General features: G+C 55.1%; 1 protein-coding gene across 3 annotated transcripts; it reads right to left on the reverse strand.

Annotated features, from left to right (window-relative positions):
• Positions 1-2,171: 2,171 nt before the first annotated feature.
• Positions 2,172-25,150, reverse strand: LOC123355879 (occludin-like). Of its 3 annotated transcripts, XM_044998705.1 has the most exons (10): positions 24,797-25,150; positions 23,747-23,900; positions 22,924-23,062; positions 18,162-18,919; positions 15,303-15,461; positions 7,896-8,053; positions 7,083-7,292; positions 5,446-5,617; positions 4,694-4,735; positions 2,172-2,760 (listed from the first exon to the last, which is right to left on the reverse strand). In XM_044998705.1, exons 4-10 carry the CDS (start codon positions 18,861-18,863, stop codon positions 2,659-2,661), a joined length of 1,545 nt encoding a protein of 514 aa, XP_044854640.1. In that variant the 5' UTR covers positions 18,864-18,919; positions 22,924-23,062; positions 23,747-23,900; positions 24,797-25,150; the 3' UTR covers positions 2,172-2,658. The 3 variants fall into 3 exon arrangements, with proteins under 3 accessions (XP_044854640.1, XP_044854638.1, XP_044854639.1); XM_044998703.1 differs by lacking the exon at positions 22,924-23,062; XM_044998704.1 differs by lacking the exons at positions 22,924-23,062; positions 23,747-23,900.
• Between the last annotated feature and the right edge of the window lie 373 nt (positions 25,151-25,523).

A 25,523-nucleotide genomic window follows, 5' to 3' on the forward strand; every position in this document is an offset into this window, starting at 1 on the left:
AGGGTTCCCCCCCCTCAATTTCTTTTCTGTTTTTTTGAGCCTTTAAGGGTCACAATTTTCAAGCCATTTCTCTGCACCCACCAGGGCTAGAGGCTTCTCTCTTGAAACCAAATGCTGAACTGCTCGTGAATCCCATGCCTCCAGGTGCAGGCGCTTTAAGAAAAACACCCCACAATAAAAATCCCAAGCGTGGGCAACACAAGGGCTGGTCACATGGGTCTAATGGCTCCGCCCCAGTCCCAGCTGCTATCTGACCCTACCAGACACGAACTGCACCTTGCAACCCTTGTCTGCAGGTCACATGGGACAGCAGCCCACAGGGCGAAGGCTGGGCGGGCAGGGGACTGAATCCACCAGACTGCACCAAATGGGAGTCAAGGCACCCACAGACCAACCCCCTCGCAACCTGTGCCCCTCATGACCAAGCCATTGGCGCGCCTGGCCTGGGTCGCTTGGCCGCAGAACTCAAAGGGCCCTAGGACGGGGTCCGCTCCTTACAGAGCGTGAAAGGGGGAGCCCCGGCGTTAGCAGCACTCACCAGCAGGGAGCGAGAGGCAGCTGGCAACAGGCAAACGGCCGCTTTAGGGCTCCAGCAGCGTCTCTCTGCCAAATGTACAGGTCCCCCCCCCCCAAGGCATGTTATAAGCCTGCAGCTATACGAAGTAGCTATAAGACCGTATCCCTGAGGTGGCTGGGAGTGAGAACGCTGCCAGCCCATTGCTGGCAAAGCCTGAGCTGGGAGAGGTTGGGGGTCACGGGTCAGCTCTGCCCCAGACTCCTTGCGTGACCTCATCCCTTACGTTGCTCTGGGCCTTGGGTCCTCGCCTGGCAAACTGGGGGGCGATGATTCTCACCGCCCCCATGGGCTGTCAGGAGCAGAAAGTCGTGACTGGTTAGAAGCTGCTCTGATACCACAGCAATGGGTGGACGGGCTGGCGGCCACCTTTACCTTTAGTGACTGTATCAAATGCACTTGCTGTATCCTCTGCCCGTGTCCAATTTCTACCTCCAAATATTGCTTCGCCCCCAGCGACAAAACACTGACTCTGGCTGCAGCCAGTTAAACGTATGGGGATCTCTTTTTTAAGCCACACGCCGGTTCAGGAATGACAGGGAGAAGCATTTCATTTTTCAGCAAGATGCTGAAATTTAAAATCAACAGATACAGTTTATTTAAAAAAATAACCCCGACATCATACCCAGTTCCCTACAGAGGAGCACACTGGCGTAGGAAGTGCTGGCAGCGTTAAAAAAAATTGTGTTCAGACGTTCGCACCGTGCCGCCCAGCTCTATAAAACCGTGGCAGCTGGGGGGGGGGGGGCTGTTCTAAGGCTGGCACCGTGATGCCCATGCGAGCGTGAAATCTCCTCACACAATGCCTAGCATGGGCTCTTGCTGGGGGGCGGCCAAAGCCTGGCTTTTGCTGGCTTGACAAGTTGTCAGGCGTGTGAGCCGGCTGCGCTGGGTGACTCAGGAGTTCCCTATGTATTATTCATCCCAGTGAAATGCCGCACTCAGTTGTCAGCTCCACGAGAGACACTTCTGCAGAACGGGGCGGGAGGTGAGGGGCTCAGGTCTGGGTTTACACTCAGCTGCTGTGGTGGGAGACAGGCCGTCACCCTCAGCGGGCTGCAATGGGCTCCTTCCTGCAGGCTGGTGTGGAGTGCGAAACACGCCCGGGCTCCAGCGCTCCAGCCACGGCTCTCCCATGCTCCTGGCTTTGAATCACACTGGGACTCGGGGGATGGAGGGGAATGATGACAGTAATCTAAGAGGGAGCAGGAGTCCTTGCTAATTGCCTTTCCAGAGAGCACGGACCCAATCCGGCAAACCTTTCCTGGACAGGGCGCCAGCATCAGGCTTGTGCAGCACAAAGTCCCCATAATGGAGTGAAATCCAGGCTCTGCCGAAGTCAACGGCACAATCCCCACAGAGGTCAATGGAGCCGCATTCCACCTACCGTGCTCAGGGGGGGTCAGTGGCGCATACGCCTCGTACAAACCCTTCAGCCCAGGGCTGAATTTCACCCACCGAGGGTCCTCACACCTGAGGGGTGCCCCACTGAGCTCACTGGGACTACGTGGGCGAGTAAGGCCTTGCAGGATGGGGACCAGCATGTGAGCATGCTACAGCGAGGCTCACCCTTTGATCAGATAAAACAGGAGGCTAATTTATATACATAGCCACGTATTTACAAATGTACATCTGCACACGTACAAACCGAGGGGCCGATGCTGCAGCACCCGCAGGCGCATGCTTAATGCTCAGTTCTATTGAATTAATGACTCGCATGCATAAACTTAAGCACCAAGAAGGATCTCCTAGCCCCACTGATGTCACTGATTTCAATGGGACCAGGATTTCTGCTTAGGTCATTGCAGGATACGGGCCCACCGGAATCAAACAGAGCGCAAACTTCCGTGGAGTTTCATTTCTGTTCTAAAAATCACCCTCTTGCCCCGCTCTCCGAGACCCACTGGGTTTCGGTTTGGAAATGGCACAAAGATAGAGAGATTCTGCTTTTGAAACGAATGTACAAAACAAAAAGAAATCTGTGTTTAGTCCAGGTGTTTGGCATTCCTGCAGCGCTTCATGGCGGGAAGGCGGCTGACCAGATGCAGAATTTCTTCCCCCGCCAAAGGATTCCACTTTCTGCGCTACCCTCTCATCTTATCGTAGTCGCTCACCATGCGTTTGATGTGGAACAGCTTGTTCCGCAGAGCTTTGCTCTCCATTTTCTTTGTCTGATAATCAGGAGTCTGAAGCGAGAGCAAGAAACGAGGAGGTGTTAATAATGTTGCAGGGAACACGGGGGCACATTCTCTCCGGCTCCCTAATGCAGCTGTGCTCTGGAAGCACTAAGCATTGTGGGAGCTGGTTCAGCATGTGTCATGCGTCGCCATCTAGTGGCTGGTCCGCATAAGAAGATAAGAGCCTCCCATTGCTACCAGCTAATGGAGTTATATTTTTAGCTCAAGTGGCACAGACTGATGCTTCTGGAGAGCAAATATTAAGAATTCAGGGCCAGATTTTCAAGGGCTCGGTGCCCACAATTGAGGCCAGATTTAAGAAAATGCTCAGCACCCAACGGACTGCACTCTTCAGTGCTTAAATGTGCACTGGTCCCCTTTGAAGATCTGGTACTTAATGTCTGATGTTCTGAGTTCAACCCCCACATGTTGACTGTTATCCCAGCTCAGACCCCCTCCATTTGCAAGTGAACAGAGAGATTTTTATGCCTGTGCTGCAAAAGCAACCTGGGATCCCAGAGGGGCGCTGGGTTTCTTCTTGCCTCGTGCACGCTCCCCGGTAATAAAGATTTTGCAACGGTCACTAAGCTGCCTTTTGGGACATATGAACCCCAATGGAAACCCCTCGCGCCGCGGGGCTGACTCTGCGAGGCTCAAGGGAATAATCTGCAGGTCTGCCCGATCCCCACGGCAGGGAGCAGATCGGCTGAGTGAAGAAGGCCCCCTTGCTGTGCCGCAGGCTGTAGGAGGGCAAGGCTGGCGCTGGACGGTGCCGTCCAGACAACTCTGAAAGCAGGAGGTGTTTTTCCTCTGTCTCAGCTCACTGAAGCATGTTGTATTTCAAGCTGCGCCGCAGAGCGTAATCCAACACCGAAGCAGCCAGCTCAGGGGCACCGCAGAGGGAGGCAGGGCATTTCGCTCCAGGTCATGCGTTTGAACCTGACCCAGGTACGGAGGGATTGGCAGTATTGAACCAGCTGATGGCTCCTGGGCCAGGCCAAGCAGGTGCATTGCCGGGGTCCTAGATGACAGATCTCCACATTACAGAGTGTAACCCACTGGCGGATGAGTGGTACAAGCCCCTTGGCGTGAGAACAGGAGTAGTTACAATGCCCGCCCACCCTCCTTCCACCCAGGGGATCTTTAGCTCAAGCTGGAGCAGCTCCTACTCTTAGCTCTGGAGGTCCCCAGTTCAATGTCAGCCCAGAGGGTGGCTGTCACAAAAGCACCCGCTGCATGGGACTTTTCCCTCAGGCCAGGCTAGGGAATGGGGGCCTGATTCTGGGGGGTGCGGCTCCCACCGCCTTCAGTGAGAACAGCGTGTGCACAGCAACGCTCAGGACCAGACACACAGAACGGAGCGAACCTCCCACCCCTAGCCGGGCCCTTCCAGCCACATCGCTGGCTACGCACACACTAAAGTCACACTGCCCCTGCCCTGGGAGGAAACACAGAACTCCAGCTCCGCGCTCTCGGTCCCGACCCCTTCATGGGAGCAACACAATCAATGGCCCCAAGGGCTGGTCTGCTGCCCCGCTCTAACTCAACACGAGATTTTAAACCGAAAACTGGTGCAACATTGTGTGTGGACACCCTGAAATCGGTTTAAGCCTCATTCCGATGATTTTGCTCACCTAGGGAAATTGACAGGTGTTCAGCTAAACCGACAGAGCCAGATTCAAGCCGATATCCACACCGGCACATAGGGGCTTTCGGTGGTTTAATCCCATCTGGGTTTGAAACGGATTTAAGTTAAGCCGGTGCCACTTGCATGTGTAGACAAGTGGGAAATGGCTAAGGCCTTGTCTGAGGACACTCGCTATGGGACGCTGTTTGAATCGCTCGGGGAAATTGGACAGACACACAATCCTGAAGGGAGCTCAGACAGACAGAATATGCACAGAGGCAAGTAGCTAAAGAGAAGCTGGTTTTGTAGACTCACCCGTTTTAAATCTTTCAGCCGGTTGTATTCCTCGGCGACTCCCTGAAAAAGAAAACCCAGGAGGAGAGGCCCATGTTATGTGCCCAGCAGAGAATTACCCCAGAGCCATCACTCGGCAGTGTACCTAACGAGGGAGCACGGGGGTGGTGCCAGGCAGGGGCTGACAAAGACGCCCTTTCAGGCTCCTGTATGGAAAGCCAGCCATGCTGCCGAAAGCAAGGCTTCCCAAGACAGCCCGTCACTGCATGCTGCTGGAATCAGCATGGACTGGGCAGGGGCTGGAGCTCGGGAAGGAGAAGAGATGTCTTCCAGCTCACACTGATTGGGCAAAATTCCCTGCCAGCTTCCACAGGGGCAGGGTGGGTCCCTGAACAAAATAGATGAGCATCAGCTGTCAAATGAGACTTACATCCCCCGTGGTGCTGGCCCCTCTGCAGAGGGGTGAAGTAGCAGGAAGGATGCCCTGTAGGTAAGGCACTGGGCTGGGAATCAGGAGACCTGAGCTCAGTTCCTGCCTCTGCCACTGAATCTCTCTGGTTCTCAGTTCCCTGGTTGCAAAATGGGGCGACAATGCCCCCTTTGTCTGTTTAGCCTGTGAGCTCTTTGGAGTAGGGCCGGTCTCTGTGTCTGTGCAGCACCAGGCACAACGGGGCCCAGAGCTCTGCTGAGCTCTAGAGGTGCTACCGTGACACGACGCCTCTAGCCTCCACGTCAATCAGTGAAGCACAGCCCCGGCCTGGCCCCACACTGACCTGGTACTGCGGGCTGTCCTCCGACAAGCCGTCCAGCTGCTTGCTGAGCTGGTTCAGCTGGTCGTTGATGTCGTCCATCTCGGCGCACAGCTGCTTGTAGTGCTTGAGGTCGGTGTCGAACTCCTGCTTGTATTCCTGGCGAATGCTGTCCGAGGTGATTGGGGGGTACACGCTGCCCGGCCGGAGGAGAGGGAGAGAGAGAGATTAGACTGGGCACTCAATGGGGGGGGTGTGCTCTGGGGCTGGTTTGCAGAGGAGCTGAGTCTCTCTGCCCCCAAATCATTGCAATCTCTTTCCACGCAGCATCGTTCTTGCACCAGCCTCCCGGGAGCTGGCAGGCGGCTACTGGAATTACAGGAGGGCTGTGCCACCAGCCTGCCTGATGGGGAAGGAACACAGATGTCCCCCAGATACTGCTGTCAAGGCACATGGTGACATCACAGCATGAGGTAATTGGGATGCCAGCACGTCATGTCAAAATGTCAGTGAAGCTGGTGTGATCAGATCCCCCTCCCGCCTCCCCGGAGTAGCCCTCCTGCACAGGCCAAATGGGGCAGCCTGGATCCCCATCCTGGTCCAGCTGCATGGCATAACATAAGCCCATAAGAATGGCCAGACTGGGTCTGACCAAAGGTCCTTCTAGCCCAGTGTCCTGTCTGCCGACAGTGGCCAATGCCAGGTGCCCCAGAGGGAATGAACAGAGCAGGGAAGCATCAAGTGATCTATCCCCTGTCGCCCATTCCCAGCTTCTGGCAAACAGAGGCTGGGGACACCATCCCTGCCCAATAGCCACTGATGGACTTATCCTCCATGAATGTATCTAGTTCTTTTTTGAACTCTGTTATGGTCTTGGCCTTCACAACAGTCTCTGGCAAGGAGTTCCACAGGTTGGCTGTGCCTTATGTGACAAAACACGTCCTTGTGTTTGTTTTAAACCTGCCGCCTGTTAATTTCATTTGGTGATCCCTAGTTCGTGTGTTATGAGGAGTCAGTAACACTTTATTTACTTTCTCCACATCAGTCATGATTTTCAGACCTCCATCATATCCCCCCTTAGTCGTCTCTTTTCCAAGCTGGAAAGTTCCAGTCTTATTAATCTCTCCTCATATGGAGGCTGTTCCATACCCCTCATCATTTTTGTTGCCCTTTTCTGAACCGTTCTCAAGCCCAATCTCTCTCTTTTGAGATGGGGTCACCGCATCTGCACGCAGTGTTCAAGCTGTGGGCGTCTCATGGATTTATATCGAGGCAATATCATATTTGGTGTCTTATTATCTATCCCTTTCCTAATGAGTCCCAACACTCTGTTCGCTTTTCCGACGGCCGCGGCACACTGAGCGGATGTTTCCAGAGAACTATCCATGATGACGCCAAGATCTCTCTCTTGAGTGGCAACAGCTAATTTAGACCCCATCATTTTATATGTACAGTTGGGATTGTGTTTTCCAATGTGCATTGCTTTGCCCGGGGCATGCTCCCCCCTGGGCCAGCCCCACCTCCGGTGGCCCAGCCTGTGATGTTAACAGCAGCTCTCTCTGGTGCTCGACGCCCTGCCGGGGGATGGCCCCAGTAGCCGAGGCCCTGCAGAGGCAGCCAGGGGTCACTGATGGACGCCCCAGGGAGAGCGAGCCCCTCACCTGCCCCACTCGTCCTTGTCCCGCTCGTCGCTGGACTCCATGGCTGTGGTGTAGTCTGTCTCGTACTGGGACTCGTCCAGCTCGGGGTTGCGCCTCCTTCTCCTCCCACGCCGGGCGGGGGGCTTGCTGGAGCTCTCCCTCCTCCTCTCCTCCAGCGTGCTGGTGCTGAAGGTCCTGGCGGGCTGCTCGCTGACCACACGGGCAGGAGAGCTGGGGGGGGTATGTGGACACAGGGCTCAGCCTAGAGCCAGGATTCTCAGCCTGAGACCTCCCCAAACCGCTCATCCATCCCAGTGGGACACAGAGGAACCCCTGGGCTAGAGCGCCCCAGCTCCTGCGGTGACCGGGGGCTGGCGGCGTGGCAAGGCGGCAGGTCTGAGTGAAACAGGGAACGCAGGCCTCTGGGGCTGCCTCCCCGCATGGGCATGGTTATCGGTGTGGACACAGCAGCAGGGTGGTAGCGTGAGCTCAGCGCCCGCTGGGCCGGCTGCTGCCCAGACATGCAGTGAGAGACAGTCGCTGCCCCAGAGCTCACAGTCTGATGTGCAAGACAGACACAGGAGGGACCGTTCTCCTCCATGCTGCAGATGTCTGGGAAATGAGGCCCGAGGTCCCACAGAGCTGTGCACTGAACCCAGCGAGTCTCAGCCCTGGGCTCTAAGCACCAGACCCGCCTGGGCCGTTACTTCATCAAACCAGCGGCTGCCGAGCACCGTGAGCCCAGCTGAGCTGGGGGAGGCGTCCGCCGGAGGCCTGAGTGGGAGATCTGGATACAAAGGGATCCTGGGTTCCCAGCCCTTGGGACGGTCTCACCTGCTGGGGTTGTAGGCCTCAGGGGAATAGTAGCCGTTCTCCTTGTGCGGGTAGCCGTAGGCGCTGGCCGGGGCGTTGACGGGGCTGAATGGCTTCTCGGAGTAGGCCAGCGTGGCCGTCTCATCGTGCATGCTGGCGCCCTCCGCAACGTTTTTCACCTGAAAAGCAGCCAGAGGCGTTCGGCTCCCTCGGTGCCCACGTGCGGCCTGGGGTGTGCGGGGGGCTGGGCGTGATGCTGGGGGTCACGCTCTGCCCTTAGCTCCACCTTAGCGAGAGCCAGGGCCAGTCGTGACCTTGGTCTCAACTTCAGACTTGGGGACGGCCTCGGGGCAGTCTGCAGGGTGCACACAGAGAGCCCCAAACAGCAGCCCACTGGCCGAGCTCGGGGCCGAGGGGGGAGCTCAGGGCTGGGATAACAGGGGCTGGGGGTCGGGATTCAGGGACACTGGCAGAGCTTGGATGGGGGAGCTCAGGGCTGGGATAACAGGGGCTGGGGGTCGGGATTCAGGGACACTGGCTGAGCTCGGGATGGAGTGGGGAGCTCAGGGCTGGGATAACAGGGGCTGGGGGTCGGGATTCAGGGACACTGGCCGAGCTCGGGATGGAGTGGGGAGCTCAGGGCTGGGATAACAGGGGCTGGGGGTCGGGATTCAGGGACACTGGCAGAGCTCGGGATGGAGTGGGGAGCTCAGGGCTGGGATAACAGGGGCTGGGGGTCGGGATTCAGGGACACTGGCAGAGCTCGGGATGGAGTGGGGAGCTCAGGGCTGGGATAACAGGAGCTGGGGGTCAGGATTCAGGGACACTGGCCGAGCTCGGGATGGAGTGGGGAGCTCAGGGCTGGGATAACAGGGGCTGGGGGTCGGGATTCAGGGACACTGGCAGAGCTTGGATGGGGGAGCTCAGGGCTGGGATAACAGGGGCTGGGGGTCGGGATTCAGGGACACTGGCCGAGCTCGGGATGGAGTGGGGAGCTCAGGGCTGGGATAACAGGGGCTGGGGGTCGGGATTCAGGGACACTGGCAGAGCTCGGGGCCATGGGGGAGCTCAGGGCTGGGATAACAGGGGCTGGGGGTCGGGATTCAGGGACACTGGCCGAGCTCGGGGCTGAGGGGGGAGCTCAGGGCTGGGATAACAGGGGCTGGGGGTCGGGATTCAGGGACACTGGCCGAGCTCGGGGCCATGGGGGAGCTCAGGGCTGGGATAACAGGGGCTGGGGGTCGGGATTCAGGGACACTGGCAGAGCTTGGATGGGGGAGCTCAGGGCTGGGATAACAGGGGCTGGGGGTCGCGATTCAGGGACACTGGCCGAGCTCGGGGCCATGGGGGAGCTCAGGGCTGGGATAACAGGGGCTGAGAAGCTCTGAAAGAGCCGTGAGGGGGACGCTGGCCCAGCCGGTTCCATTAGTTCCTGGTCACCGTCACACACCAAACCAGGGGCGGCTAGTGCAGCCCAACCCCCGCCCGGTCTGCAGGGCCCCACGGAGCTGGGATTGGGATCCGGAGCACGAGGAACCACCGCCCAGGTCCCGGCTCTCTGCCTCCCGTGTGTGCAGCCCCAACCCCCTTATCACCATGCGACTGGCTGATAAGCTAAATCCGCACTTGGCAAACACCTCCCCTGCCATTTAACCAGCCTCCACCCCGCAGATGGCACCACGAGGCCCCACGATCCCCCACCTGCCAGCCCAGCAGCAGAGGCCAGGGGGATGGGTGGGGGTGGGTGGATAAGTCCCAGGCATGGAGGAATGGGGTTAAATTGTGTGGCCTACCCCCCAGTCCAGGGCCTAGCGGAGCTGGCTTGCTATGTCCCCACCCGCAGGAGCCTGCAGTGGAGAACAAAGCTGTGGGGCGGCTGGGTGACCCCCCGGCTGCTAGAGGTCTGGGAGCTGCGGGAGCGGAGCGAAGGAGGTACAAGGCTCCCTGGGAAGGGGAGTGGCAGCGCTCAGTGCCAGGGAACAGGTGGTTTGGGTGGGAATTTCCCCTCCCGAACTCCCCTGTGCCAGTGGGCCACAGGGCCAGTTCCGGTTCACAAGGGTGTTTGCTCCCCTCGCTTGCAATAAATCACAGGGACTCGGCCACCTGCGGAGCAGCTAACCCTTCCCTCCCCAGGCATCCCTGGGACCGACAAAGGGAGGATGTGCCGCCCTGACCTACAGGGCCCATGTAGGAGACGCTTCCACCAGAACTCAGGAAATGCCTCCCGGGAGCGACCTGCACAGTAAATAAACTGAGCTGGGAGGAACGTGGAAACACCCCGGGCTGGGAAACTGGTCACGTCCAGGGAGGGCATTTTGCTTCTTTCAGGCTTTGCTCTTGTGCTGATGGTGGGCTGCAGGGCCAGATTCGGCCCATCTGTCTTACGTACGTCTAAGACCCCCAGCACTGTAGGATCTGAGCACCTCCCAATCGCTAACTATTGATTTATCCTCACCCCCACCCTCCATGAGTTAGGGAAATGCAGTTATGCCCATTGTACACCTACCGCTTACATAGCACTTTTCATCGGCTGATCTCCAAGGCTTTACAGAGGTGGGCAGGACCAATAGCCCCATTATGCAGATGGTGAAACTGAGACACAGAGATGGGAAATGACACACTACAGGTTACCCAGCAACCCAATAGACTGCTGGGTCTCAGCCTGGCACTGCACCCACTAGGCAATGCTGTCTCCTCTCTAGATAGGAGCCTGTGGCCCAGAGAGATTAAGTGACTCACCCAAGGTCACACAGGAAGTCTGTGGCAGAGCAGAGAATTTAATCCTAATCTACAGGCCCAGGCCAGTGCCCTAACCACTAGGAAACTCTCCCACTGTATTCACACAACCTTCCTCATGCTGGACACGTCTCACACAGTCAGCAGGTTCATTGGCCTCAATTGTGCAGTAGGACACAACTTAGCGGGAAGTTACAAAAACAAAGTATCAAAATCTGGCTCTAAACAGGGGAGCCATAGCTTTAGACATTGTGACCTAGATATAGCCTCCCGGCCCAGCCCCCCACGTACATCCTCCTCCACCTCCACCAGGCATCTGCTAACGAGGGCATCCCAACAGAACAGATGTTTAAATAATCATTAAATAGCTAATGTATGAATGGGAATAACATTTACCGGGGGAGGAGGAGGAGATGGTAAAACAACATTAGAATGAGTTCATCAGGGTCTCGAAAGAAAGAAAGAAAGAAAGAAAGCCCCACTTGTAGCATGCGGAGAAGATGATGTAGAGAGATTGATAGTGTTGCCAATTCTCTCAACACCTCATGTTTATCCAAAAGCTCCAGCTCCTGGAATCAGGGGATTAGGAGAGAAGCTCTTTTTTTTTTTTTAGAGTCATGTTCTAAACTTCATGCTTTTGGAGGAAAGGTTGAGCCCACACCCTGCGTGACCCCCCAGCGGCTCACTAACCAGAAGGCAAACCAAAAGCAGCCAAAATGATTATTTTTTTTAAAATCTCATAGTTTTTAAACCAATTGTGTGATTTTTCTGGGAGGCCAGATTGAGTTTGAGGCTGGTGATCAGAGAGATCGATAGCTATGAGCGAGACAAGAGGGGTGAGGCAATATCTTTTATGGGACCAGCTCCTGCTGGTGGAAGAGGCAAACGTTCGAGAGCTCTTCTTCAGAGCAGGAAAAGGTACCCGGAGTGTCACTGCGAACTACAAAGTGGGACAGATTGTTAAACCCAAGGGATTGGCACACATAGACCGATCAAATGCAACAGGTTTCATAAACGGCATGCCTGATTCTCCCCAGTCCTTGGCTAGCTGCCCCTCTGCTCCAGTCAGATCTTTTCCAAATGCCTCAGGTTTGCCCCTGCTTGCAATTACTTCCCTGGATAGCTGATGCACTCGTTAACCCCTTCCTTCCTCTCCTCGCCTCCACCCAGCCACCCGTGGGAGCTGTCTTTGCTCCATGCTGCCGTGCAGGCCACTCCCTCCCCTGCCCACTGGAGCATGAACCTCTGCTCTGCGCTATGTAACCTTGCAGCTGTAGGGCCCCGGCCCCCTAATGTTCCCTGCAGCTTTCCTTCGGGCATCCTAGTCCCCGACCTCAGGCCAAAGGGATTTCCTAGCACTGGGCCCGCAGGCCGAGAGGTGCTGGGTTGCTGACGCAGGAGAGGTGCGGGCAAGGAGGGAATGTGGCCACATCTGCTCCTGGAGGTTAAGGAAATGGGGAGGGGCGGGAGGTATTTGTTTAGATTGAATCCTAGAAGTCCAGGTGTTTTTCCCCTTCACCCTTCCTTCCTTCCTGGCCCTTTGCGGCTTGTTAGCTGGAGCCTCTTGCCGGGGGCAGAAATTGTCACTTGTCTGGGATCTGATGGATCTTTGGAGGAAAGAGCTTCGTTCCCTGGCTAAGGCAGTTCCTCTCCCACCTTCCTTCCCACACGAGCAAAGATGCAGAGAAACCTGGGAGCTGAGCCTGGGGGGGAACCCCAGAGGGACCTGGGAGCTGATCCTGGGGGGAATCTCAGGGGGACCTGGGAGCTGATCCTGGGGGGGAACCCCAGGGGGACCTGGGAGCAGATCCTGGGGGGGGGGAACCCCAGGGGGACCTGGGAGCTGAGCCTGGGGGGAACCCCAGGGGGACCTGGGAGCTGAGCCTGGGGGGAACCCCAGGGGGACCTGGGAGCTGAGCCTCGGGGGAATCTCAAGGGGGGCCTGGGAACTGAGCCTGGGGGGAACCCCAGGGGGACCTGGGAACTGATCCTGGGGGGGGGAACCCCAGGGGGACCTGGGAGCTGAGCCTGGGGGGAATCTCAGGGGGACCTGGGAGCTGAGCCTGGGGGGAACCCCAGGGGGACCTGGGAGCTGAGCCTCGGGGGAATCTCAAGGGGGGCCTGGGAACTGAGCCTGGGGGGAACCCCAGGGGGACCTGGGAACTGAGCCTGGGGGGGGGAACCCCAGAGGGACCTGGGAGCTGAGCCTGCGGGGGGGAATCCCAGCTCCCACCTGCAGAGCCCAGTCTGGGAAGAACTTGTCTCGTTCACTTCCACACATGATTGGGCCCTTGACCCCTGCCCGGACTCAACGCTGCCAGCCCTGCTTGCGCCATTAGACACGCCCTGCCAGAGCTGTGACTACAGCCCAGGAGTCCTGGCTCCCCACCCCCATCCAGGTCTAACCCCTAGGCAGCGCTGCCTATCGTGCTCTCTCACTCTCCTTCCGAAGGTCATATCGCAGCCCAGCCCTTAAACACGGTACACGTCCCTGAGGACATGCCTGGGCAGCGCTCAGACCCTAGTTACGAGGGCAGGACAAGACCCCAAACAGAACAAAGGAGGCTCCTGCTACGGACGAGTCTTTTCCTCCAGTGTTAATTTCCCCACGGCTGGGTTTGTTGGTGCTGTTCAGTTCCCTGATGCAGAGACGGCTGCTTTTCTGCGTCACACCATACAGCGGAGGGGATGCCAACTGCCCAATATGCCCTGGCCCAGCAGCGCCCTGGAGGGCTTGTCACTCTGCATTAGGCTTTCAGGCATCAGATGCTCACGCTGAGAGGCAGGGAGGCACTGGAGGGGAGAGGGATGATTGCTCTGATGGCCCTTGGGTGAGTTCACCCTGGGCAGAAGCCCAGCACAACATCACGGTACCACTACACCCATGGCTGGGAATCCCAGAATCCTTTGCTCCCTTGGCACGGGTATAAGTGGGATGCAAGTGGTGCCAAGGCTGCCCGCCAGCCCCTTGCCCGGAGAGGTGAATTTCCCAGGCTTAAGCGGGGCCCAGCACTTACGCTGGTGTGAAATTTCACCTGAACAAGCAACCCTGCTCCTCCACCCCATCCCCAAGTGCCTGTGACCCCACTGCCAACCAGATGTGACCTGGCGCCAAGCGATGGACCAGAACACGTTTGAGATGTGCCAGGCAAAACCCTGCGTGGCAAGAGCCGCCCAGTTAATCATTGACGAGGGTGAAACTAAATCATATCATAAGCAAACATTTTTCCAGCACTCAGTGGACAAAGGGGAAGAGAACAGAAACCCTTCCTGTTGCTGGCTCCAGGCTCGCGGCCTATCTGATCCGATCCCGTTTTATTTATCTTTGGGTGCATGCGAGATAGCTTGGACCAGCCCTGTTCTCAACACCCTGTTACTCACATCTGAGCAACAAGGAGACCCAAAAGCAAATGGAAAACACAAGGCATTTAAAACAGATGCAAGGAAATACGTCCCCCCTCCACTAATATATAAAATTAACCCGTGGAACTCATTGCTACATGATAGTATTATTACTATTTATTTAAATTGTGGCAGTAAGTCGGAGCCCCAGCCACAGACCAAGATCCCATTGTGCCAGGTGTACAAACACTGAACAAAACCAATAATACCTAGCTCTTCTATAGCACATTTCATAACATGCAGCAGGGCGCTCACACCACTCTGCCACACTCCCTGCCAGGCCACTGCCCATGTCCATCTTTTGCTCCAGAACCTAACCTGACCCTGACTTTTATGGTTGCCTAGATCACCTTAAAATGTGAAGCAGACGAATCCAGCCACATCTGCCCACAGCCTGAAGGAGCAGATCAGAGAGATTTCTGAGCTTGCCCCATTGACCACAATGGGGTGTTAACTCTGAAGCCTACAGACGGCGAAACCTACATGTCAACATTGTTAACCATTTATAGATTCATACGTCCTAAGGCCAGAAGGGAATTATTGCTCTCATCTAGTCTGACCTCCTGTATAACACATGCCAGAGAGCTTCCCAAGGTAACTCCTACAAGTACGTCTCTTAGAACAAATCTATATCTTGATTTTAAAATGGTCAGTGATGGCGAATCCTACACGATCCTTAGTAAATTGTTCCAACAGTTAATTACCGTCACCATTAAACTATTACACCTCATTTCCAATCTGAATCTGTCCAGCTTCAGTGTCCAGCCATTGGATCATGTTAGCCCTGTCTCTGCTAGACTGAAGAGCCAGTTATCAAAGATTTGTTCCCCGTGTAGATTCTTTATAGACTGAATTCAAGTCACTCCTGGCCCTTCTCTTTGTTGAGCTAAATTGACGGAGCTCTTTGAGTCTCTGGCTGTAAGGCAGGTTTTCTAAGCCTTTAATCATTCTCGTGGCTCTTCTCTGACCCCTCTCCAATTTACCAACATCAACATTTCTCTGCTGCTAAAATGAAGGTGAGGACGGATCATGCTGCTAAGATCTGCACAACCTACAGCGAGTGACAGCTCACTTTGAGGGCTCTCAATTTTAGTGCCATGAATGTACGGGGCTTAGGAGAGTCCCTCCCCTTGTCTGTTTCCCAGTCTGGCTCCTGAGGGTACCTCTGGGACCTAGACACCACGGTGATGGGCTGGTTAGTAATGCCCTGATTTAGCCAGAGCAGGTTGGAGCCTCAAAGTCCCTATCCCTCATCTGCTCCACCCGCAGCCTGCGCCATCCTAGACTCACCCACTCCTCCACGTTGGGGCCTTCCTGGAAGGCGAGTGGCTTGTCCCAGTAGATATTGGGCTTCCCAAACTTCCAGATCTTGTGGCGCGTCTTGTGAGCAAAGAAGCAAATCACACAGAGAAGAATGACAATGAAGAACCCACAGACAATGGCGATGGCCTAGAAGAGAGGGAAAAAAAACACATTGGCCAGGGAGTCAGTGAAATTACCCTTATGCCATCCATCAGCTTGGTTCAAACCCAGCACCTTTTGCACTGCAGCACTGACCTCTACCGCTCAAGCTAAAGGAAGAACTCCATCAGCTGGTAGCAGCAGTAGGTTGTTGTCCTCTATGTGGATTAGCCATTAGCAGGAGATGAGACACCCCCCCACCTGCCAGCACAGTTGGAGAAGTCATTCCAGTCCATGCGAAGGTGCCAAAGGGGGCAGGAAATGAAATGAAAGGGAAAATAATTGTTACATCAAACAAAAGAGTCCCCCCAAGGAGGAGAGAGACGGATGAGGAATTTCCTGGAACTGGGATTTAGGGGAGGAAGAGACGAAGAGGCAGCTTCTCGGGTTTGCGAGGGCTTTTGGAACTGGCCAAGCGACAGAGGACAAACCCGGCAGCATTCAAAGGGGGAACGGTAGGATATCGGCTATGCTGGCAACAAATAGAATCAGCTTTCCCAGCTCTCCCTGGCACAAAGGAGAATCACATGGGAGGTGGCCGCTGCTTTGCTCATTGCTATTAGCTTACCCGGGGTGGAAGTTAGCAAAACAATTGAGCCTGCAAAGCTTCCTGGGGTTTGATTCTCCCGGAGTGGGCTCAGCTCAAGAACCAAAACTAAACGAGGTGATGCCAAAGCACTTTGCAAGCTATAGGGATCCAATGCCTTCCTATTTTACAGACTGGGAGACTGAGGCATACGGTGAGAGAGAAAACGACTTTCTCAAGGCCCCACAGAGCCAGGAAAAGAGCCCAGGAGTCCTGACTCCCTGTTGCATGCTGAACCAACCAACACTCTTCTAAAGACACGTGGCTGAGAACAGCAGAAACAGGGGCTGCTTATTCTCTGTGTGATTTTTGCTCCAGAAGAAGGGGTTCAAATCCTCGCATTTTGGTGTGTGTGAGAGAGGGAGATTCCCCAGAATTTCCCACAGGGCCCTGGTAAGAATGTTGAAGTAGATAGAAATTAGACATGGGGGGAATGGCAGATTAGGTCACATCTGGTCCATGCACCGGGCAGGTGCAGCACAGCTCCTTGCTTGTTTTTGGTAGGCAATATAGAGCAAAGTATATAGCTCTACACAACTCTGGATTTCAGGTGGCTGGAATGCAGCAGGCTGGGCTAATCTTATCCTGGAGACGGGGGTGGTATCGGCAGCCCCACCCAGACCGCCGCTTAAATCGCTGCAATTGTTTCTGTCCAGACCGAAACTGGCTTCACAGAGACCTTGTTTGTTAATATTCTGCTGTCTCCTATCCGACAGACAGCCTAGAGCTCTGACTCCGGAGCCGGGCAGATCCTTGTTAGCTGCACAGTATCGATAAGAGAACAGGAGTCCTTGTGGCACCTTAGAGACTAACACATTTATTTGAGCATAAGCTTTCGTGGGCTACAGCCCACTTCATCAGATGCATAGAATGGAACATCTCGTGAGGAGATATATACTGTACACGTACAGAGAAACTGAAAAGGTGGCAGTTGCCCTACCAACTCTAAGAGGCTAATTAATTAAGATGAGCTATTAGCAGCAGGATTGTCTTGTGGGCCACCTTGGCCTCCCCTCCTATAACACCCCTGTCAACTAAAGCGATTGGCTGAATGGAAAAATAACCACATGCTCTTCCTTCAGCTCCCTCTCCCACCAGCTCTGACTCTCCTTCAGCTGCAAAACCCAGGATGAATGAGTCAGCACCATGCGAGCAGCCAGCTCCCCCCTGGGCCAGGGGCCGGTTTGCAAACCTCTGGGCTAGGCCATCCACCCACCAAAGCAGGGTTTTTTCTAATACTTTGTCCAACCTGGATTTTGAAGTCCCAACTATTTGGGTCTTCACCGTTCCCCTGTGAGATTGCTCCACAGCTTCGCCCACCAGGAAGCACCTCCTGGTATTGAGCCTTGAATTTCCCTGTCCTCAGCTCCGTCCTCCTAGCCCTGGTTACACCCTGTGTAGATCCAGGGGCTGCTGACGCTAGTCACCAGGAACTGCCCTTCGCTGAGGCAAGCTGGAGACGTGCACCAATGGCTAGTGGAAAAGGGAAAGCAGCAGTTACAGCTGATGGCTACGGAGGTACTGGAGAGAAAATGAGTGTTAATGGCAAAAAATAGACAGACTGGCTGGGATATGCCAACATTGCCAAGCAAAATATCAAATTTTAACAAAAAAACAAAACAAAAGGGGGGGTTGCCATTAATATTCTGACCCAAGTTTCATCCTGTTCGTCTGTGAAATCAAGCGAGCGAGACGGTAGGAAATTTTCAACAACCTTTGTTGATCATTTCACATTTTAAACAAACAAACAAACAAACAAACACACATACACACACACACACACACAAACACAAACACACACACAAACAAACAAACAAGGACTAAATTGGCATCAACATTTTCCCCAAAACAGTCAGCTCATTTTCTGAGCAGCTTCAAGAGAAAGTCAACGAAAGACGAAGACAAAATGGAAGGAGAGAGAAAAGAAGGAGAGAAAGCTGAAGGCGGGAGAAGGAGGGAGAAGAAGGCGAGAAAGCTGAAGGCGGGAGAAGGAGGGAGAAGAAGGCGAGAAAGCTGAAGGCGGGAGAAGAAGGCGAGAAAGCTGAAGGAGGGAAGAGAAGGCGAGAAAGCTGAAGGGAAAAGGCAAGCGGTGCCCATCCTACCTCCTGCGGGTCCACGGTGCAGTAGTGGTAGAGGTACTGGTTCATGTAGGCCCCGCCGGAGGAGTACATCTGGTTGCACATGGTCAGCATGGGGCTGTAGTAGTAGCTGCCTGTCATTTGCGCCCGGGGGTTGACGCCCATGATGTAGACGATGGAGGCGATGAGCATGACGAAGGCCAGGATGGCGCACACCACGATGACCACCAGGTAAAACCTGCGGGAGCGGGCGCCGCTGGACTTGGTGACGCTGGCCACGAAGAGGCCCAGCAGCGCGATGAAGCACAAGACCGACATGGCGATCATGAACCCGCTGGCTGCCCGCGGGTTGGTCATCCCGCCATAGTAGCCTCCATAGCCGCCGTATCCGCCATAGCCCCCGTAGCCCCCGTAGCCCATCCCTCCTCCATAATAGCCAGACCCGTAGTAGCTGCCTAGCCCGCTCCCGTACATCCCCCCGTAGCCGTAACTGTATTCCCAGGCCAGCGTGGAGGCCACGCAGGCGAAGATGGTGATGCAGAGCAGGACGACCAGGGCCTCCAGGATCCTCACCACGCCGGGCGGAGAGTTCCACTTGTAAAAATACTGCGGCACGTCCTCCACGTAGAAGGAGCCCGGCGCGGGGGAGTGGATGTCGTAGCCGTAGCCGTCGCCGGGGGGGCCGTAGCCGGTGGGCGGGCTGGTGTAGGGCTTCTGGCTGTACATGGCGGAGGAAGGATCCGACGCAGGGCAGGCGCCAGGGACCACAGCCTTAGAAACGCCTAGGTAGAGCGGCAGATAAAGAAGCTGGTCAAGCAGGGTGGCCTGAGGGTGGGACAAGCCCAGGGGCAGGGGGTTCGAATCCTGGCTCTGCCACCGAGGCCTTGGGCTAGTCACTTACAAACTGCCCGAGCAAAGGGCATGAGGGCCACGCGTTTCCCTCTGCTGCCGTCCGGCCTTGGGAGACGACGGCTGCGGAACCGGCCAGCCGGGGCAGCCGAAGCAGGGAGCTGTGCCTATTCAGAGGACTTGCCCCAGTTCTGACTGGACTTTCGCTGCCCTGCGCTGTTTGCTCCAGCTCTGAGCTTCGCTCCCCATCTGCCCTGCCCCCTTTGCTTTCCAGGTAGCTGGTCTCCTCCAGACTAAGCCACTGCCACCCCCCAGGAAAAGTGGCATCGACATGCTGCTTGCTGCCACCTTCGCCGGGGGTCACAGACCTTGGGCCTCTCTCGGCTCAGTGAGCCGGTAAGCGCTGGCCTCTGGCTTCGTAGTTGTGCAGTACCTAGCACAGTGGGGCCCTATTCCTGGCGGGCTTTCAGGCACTACCAGAATCACCGCGGTTCAGAGTGAGTCAATGGGAGTTAGGGGTCAGGCCCCTTTGAAAATCTCCTATAAAGTAGGGGTGGTTTTATATAGCTAGGTAAGTATATTAGATAGATAGATGGATGGATGGGGTGTGTGCAGGGCCACCCAGGGGATTCAGGGGGCCTGGGGCAAAGCGATTTCGGGGGCCCCTTCCATAAAAAAAAGTTGCAATATTATAGAATACCAGATTCTCGTGGGGCCTGGGGCAAATTCCCCCCCCCCCCGCCCCCCGGGGACGGCCCTGGGTGTATGGGGGTAGATAGATTAGATAGATAGAAAGAAATCTACAGGTCTGTCGCATCTTAGGTGCATTTAACATGCGCGATTTCAGCTTTACGTGGTTGGCAAAAACAAGAAAGAAAAAAAAAAGAGAAAAATAACCATGTCAATACTGTTTCTGTAGTGCGGGCGCTTCCGCCCGCCGTTACACTCAATGTCATTTTGACTAGACGCGATTTTCGCTTTACGCGCCGACGGCGGAACGTAACCCCAGCGTAAGAGGAGACAGACCTGGATATTGTAATTGCATCTACATAGATAGTCCAGTCCAGCATATTAGTCGCTGGGAACGTCTACACTGCAAAAAAACCCTGCAGCAGCGAGTTTCAGAGCCTGGGTCTACAGACTCCGGTTTGCGTTACAGGGCTGAAAGCAGCAGTGTCGATGTTCCCCCGACCTAGCAATAGGGTGTCTTAACCAGGCAGGAACCAGGCAGTGCTTGGGGACGGGTGCAGCCTGCAAGTATGGGGCCATCTTCTCCCTGGCCCCAGCGGCCAAAGGAGGCGCCACGCAGACCCCGCTTTAAGTCCTGAGCAGCACAACTGGTCTCTCCAGCTCAGAAAGGATTGAGCTTTGCCCCCACGGTGGGGTGGAAGGGCTAAACCAGGGGGCTGGGCTTGTTCATGCCGCCTAGAGGGGGACTGTCCAAACGGGACTTGCTTGGCTGATATCCCGGAACAGGGAGGGGCAAACGTTTTGGCCCGAGGACGACATCTGGGAAATATGGAAATTGTCTGGCGGGCTATGAATGCTCACGAAATTGGGGGTTGGGGTTCGGGGGGGGGTGAGGGCTCTGCCTGGGAGTGCAGGCTCTGGGGTGGGGCTGGGGATGAGGGGTTGGAGGTGCAGGAGAGTGCTCCGAGCTGGGACCGAGGGGTTCAGAGGGCAGGAGGGGGATCAGGGCTGGGGTAGGGGATTGGGGTGCAGAAGGGGGTCGGAGTGCAGGCTCTGAGCCACGCTTACCTCAAGGAGCTCCCGGAAGCAGTGACTTGTACCCTCTCCAGCTCCTTCACGGAGGTGCGGCCAGGTGGCTCTGCATCTGTCCCGCCGTGGTTCCTGGCTGATAGGAGCTGTGGGGGTGGCGCTTGGGGCGGGGCAGAGTGCAGAGCCCCTTGGCTGTCCTTGCATGTAGGAGCCAGAGGGGGGACATGCCACTGCTTCCGAGAGCTACGTAGGGCCATGGGATGCACGGAGCGGGGCAAGCCCCCGACCCCACTGCCTGGCAGGAGCTCGAGGGCCGGATTAAAACGTATGCAGGGTGGGATGCGGCCCCCAGGTCGTAGTTTGCCCACCCCTGTCCCAGAATCATCTCCCTGAGCTAATCTTCCTTCCGGTCCCAGCCAGCCTCCTCCCTGAGCCCTCGGCACCATCTCCCCATGCTGGGGCGAGACCCTTCTCCCCTGCAGAGACCAGAAAGCCCAGTCACCTCTATGGACTCATTGATGCACAACAAGCAAAGGCCGCAGGGGTCACACAGCCCCCATGCCCCAGGCTATGCTCATCCCTGACACTAGGGGGTGCAATTCCCATTGACTTTGGCCTTGCAAAGGATTCTCCTAGTTGAACTTTAGAAGCCTTGGTAAAGTTTTTTTTAAAGCACATAAATGATTTAGGAGCCAAAGTCCCATTTTCAGAAGTCTCCAAAGTCCTGGGAATTGAGGGGGCCTGCTGATTTTCCAGGCAGCTTGGGTTCCTAAGTCACATGGGGTCTGAGTTAAGTGGGGTGAGCAACCCCAAGGTTAGCCTAGCCCTGGTGTGGGGTGGGCAGCCACACGGCAAAGCCCCACCCAAGTGACTGTGCCTGCGTCTAGGACGCCGGGGGGCCCATCCTTGGGGCTTTGCCGGTCAGTAAGCTGAGCCACGGGGTGTTTTCCCTGTGGATTCTGGGAGACCTTGTCTGTCCTTCTAGGCGCATGGAGGGAATTGTGGGAAGGCCCTGCAGGACTGCCAGCCTGGTGTCCTCACCACAAGTGGGTGGGTTACCAGCGGGTTAGCACTCTGCCCTAGCCCAGGGCGAAAGCACCACTAAACTCAGGTTCCGAGGGTTTTGTGTGTGGACAGGAGCTGGGTTGGGGCAATCCCGGAGCAAGAACCTGAGTAAACTTTGCAATGAAGGCAGATCCACTTTGCCCCCCTTGCACTAGCTCCAGGCTCTGGTCCCAGCGTAAATCTGGAATAACTCTGCCAAATGCAGGTCTGATATATTGGTGCAAATCCTGAGAAACAGGCTCTCACATCCTCACAATCAACCAATTCAACCGCACTTTTATTTAAACCTCCCACAAAATTTACTCACTTGAATTTACTCCAGTTGCTTCAACCAAATAATGCAAAAGATTTTAAAAAACCACCACCCACTGAACTAAAGTAATTTTGCTCAGACGCTTTGGTAACAAAATGCAAACCCCCAACCCCCTGCAGATTATATGTTTCTAAGAGAGATTATTTCTGCATGTTCCTATGCTATGGTGCCGGTACAAGTACCTCAGCAGACAGGCATGCCTTTCTATTGTGTCGTGCTACGCGATCTGCCTTACATTCAGGGATTTTGGCAATTAATTCATCTTTGACTGCTAACGGTAAATATGCCCAATGGCCTGTGATGGGATGTTAACTGCGGGGGAGATCTGAGTTACTACAGAGAATTCTTTCCTGGGTGCTGGCTGGTGAGTCTTGCTCACATGCTCAGGGTTTTAACCGATCGCCATATTTGGGGTCGGGAAGGAATTTTCCTCCAGGGCAATTGACAGAAGCCCTGGGGATTTTCGCCTTCCTCTGCAGCCTGGGGCACGGGTCACTTGCTGGAAGATTCTCTGCACCTTGAAATCTTTAAACCATGATTTGAGGACTTCGATGGCTCAGACACAGGTTTGATACAGGAGTGGGTGGGTGAGATTCTGTGGCCTGCATCGTGCAGGAGGTCAGACTAGATTATCATAACGGTCCCTTCTGACCTTAAAGTCTACGATTCTATGATTCTGTGATTTCAGTCAATCGGTTTTTCCCTATGTCTCCCCTACCCCCACGCCCTGGTCTGTGCAATAACAACACTGCTGAGTACTTCAAAGCATTTCCCAAGCATTGATTAATAACGGGACAAACAACAGAGGCTCAGACACAGAAATGCTTTTGTAACACAAACCTTATTAGTAAGAGAAAAAGGCCCGACCTTGCCGCTTCCGCACGAGTCAGTTTGGCCCAGGGAGGAGAACGCCTGTGTACTGGTAGGTGACAGTTATCCGGTAAAGGGGGAATTTCACATATTTACATTTACAGCTCCTCTGTGAGGGAGGGAAATGCCATTATCGCCATGGAGAACAAAGGCAGCTCAGAGAAACCGAGTCACTTACTCAAAGGGAGTCGCGGCCAGGGCCGGGGATTGAACCCTGGCCTCCCAGGGAATGTCTACACTGCAAAAGACCCACAGCTGGTCCAGGGAGCTGACGCGAGCTCACCGGGCTTGCAGTGAGGCGCTATAAATCTGCCATGTAGCCATCAGGCTGGTGCTCCGGTTCGGTGCCCACCACGGGCGAGGGTCACTAATACACGGAAGACCTGGCTGCCGAGAATAATTACCCCAGGGATGAATTTGCTGGGCTATATTTAAAGGGATACATACAAGCAAGAGGCAGGTTTGTTTATCTGACCTCCTACAATTTTGGGGTAGCCACGTTTTAAAGGCTCTTTTTGGCCCCTGCATTCCCCACAAAGCGCCCTTTGGGTCGGTTCGGCAGGCGCCGACTCGCAGTGCACAAATTGTTCGCTGGACACAGGCCCCCGGGTTCCCACGGGAACGGCCTGCTCTGCCCCTCACCCAACTTTTCATAACAGGCCCTTTTAGTCTGGTAGAGGCTCAGCTAAAGAGAGCTTTGCCACTGCGCGTCATTGTTCGCCCCGCAGAGCTGGAGGGGCAGAGGACACAGGGAAGGGCAAACAAACCTCCTAAGAATTCTTCTAAGCCTCACCTTGGATTTTTGGATCGCTAGGAACGTGCGGGGTCAATGATCCCTGCTGAATCCAGCCGTCCTGAACCGCTGGAGACAGGATGGGAATGTTCAGCTGGGGCCTCCACTCCGGCTGCAACAGTTTCTGCCAGTGCCACCTCCTCTCTTATTTCACCTGATTAATAAGTCTCTGTTTTCCCAGGCCTGCAGCTGGGACGCGCACAGCAGCGCAGGACAGGGCAGGGTTTGCTCATTACACGCCCCTCGTGGGTCTCCACCCGGCACTAGCAAACAGTACGCTCCCCTCACACCCGCTGGGCTCTAGTCAGTCCTTTTAAAAACCAATCCCCCGTGTTTTTCTTTCCCCAAGAGAGCCCGCGATAAGGTTGGTGCTGTGTTCTCACTGCCAAACCTCCTTTCTTTGGCCAGGATTCAAGTTTCAAAGACAACAAAAGCTCCCAGTGCTTCTAAAAGCTGCAGTTCCAGTTTGATCCCAGACCCCAGAAAGAATTTCCAGACCCGGTGAAGTCGACTGCGACACCTAAGCCCTTTCTGCAAAGATTTTGCAACTCCGCCTCTTTTCTTAACCGGGTTCTTTGAATTGCCCAAGATTTTTGTTTAACAAATGCCTTGCTTTATTCCCTAAAGCCATTTAAGCTTGTTTTCATTTCCTTCCTAGCTTTGTTACTCTAGAAGTAAACAAGAAAACCGAACAGCCCCTATGAAAACCCCTTAACAACAAACAAGGATTTAATGTTTGAAGGAAGCGGCTGGTAAACATTCAAGGTGTTCTGCATCGAAAGAGAACTCTCGGAGACAGAGCTGTGTGAATTCAGTCATCTGACCTCATGAGAAAAATTTGTCTAGGCCAGAGCCTCAGCTAGTATCCATTACCATTGCTCCATTGAGGTCAATGGGGCCAGACCCATAGCTGGCTGCAGGTTGATTGACACCAGCTGGGAATCTGGCCCCCTTAAGTTCAACAGAGCTTTAGACGATCCTGAAATGTACTGACACAAAAATAACGGAGCAGCTCTGCCCCATGAAGCGCTCAAACACCCACTGCCTTACCTTAGTTTGCAGCTCTCTCTGGTGCCGTTAATCAGCCTGGTGCTGCCTGCAGATGGGCCTCTGGGTCAGAGCTCCATTCCTGGAGCCACTGCCTTGAGAAGGGGGATGGCTGGGTTTCCTTTAAAAGCAGCTACCTGGGTCCCCTCTGTTTTCCTCCCCTCTTTGTTCATCTTAAAATGGCAGCCCAGGGATTAATCATTACTAGGTGCACAGTCATTAAAAACAACCCGCCAGCCGCCTCCTCCCGCTGCGGCCCGGCCGACGAGAAAGCTTGTAACAGCAGGAACCTGGCACAGCTGGAGCCAAAAACTTGGCAGCAGCAGACCTAGCGGTTAAATCTCAGCTCCCTGTTCCACCGTGGATAATAAATCGCCTTGTGTGCAAGACTCTGATCAAAGTGCCTTGCTGCGTGGCTGGTTCAACTTTAACTCCTTCCGTTCGTCCTGCACATGGACCCACGGGGGAGCAGCCCCCTAGGCAAGGTTGAGCTGCCTCTCCCGGACTCGGTCGGGCCCAAGGGGTCCCGCCAAGCCGCAAGGATCCCAGCCCGGCACTTGGATTTGACTCCTCCCTTTGCGCACTCCTGCCCTCCGTGGGTGCAATGAGTTTGTGGGGCCCTGGCCTTTGTCTCAGCTGAACGGCCCACAGGGCTTGAAGTTAAACATGGGGCATGTTGGCAGGATTGGGCCCTTAACTAGTCCCAGACGCCTCGTTGTTTCCAATTTCT

This window comes from Mauremys mutica, chromosome 24 (genome assembly GCF_020497125.1).
Source record: "Mauremys mutica isolate MM-2020 ecotype Southern chromosome 24, ASM2049712v1, whole genome shotgun sequence".
In the NCBI taxonomy this organism is placed as follows: domain Eukaryota; kingdom Metazoa; phylum Chordata; order Testudines; family Geoemydidae; genus Mauremys; species Mauremys mutica.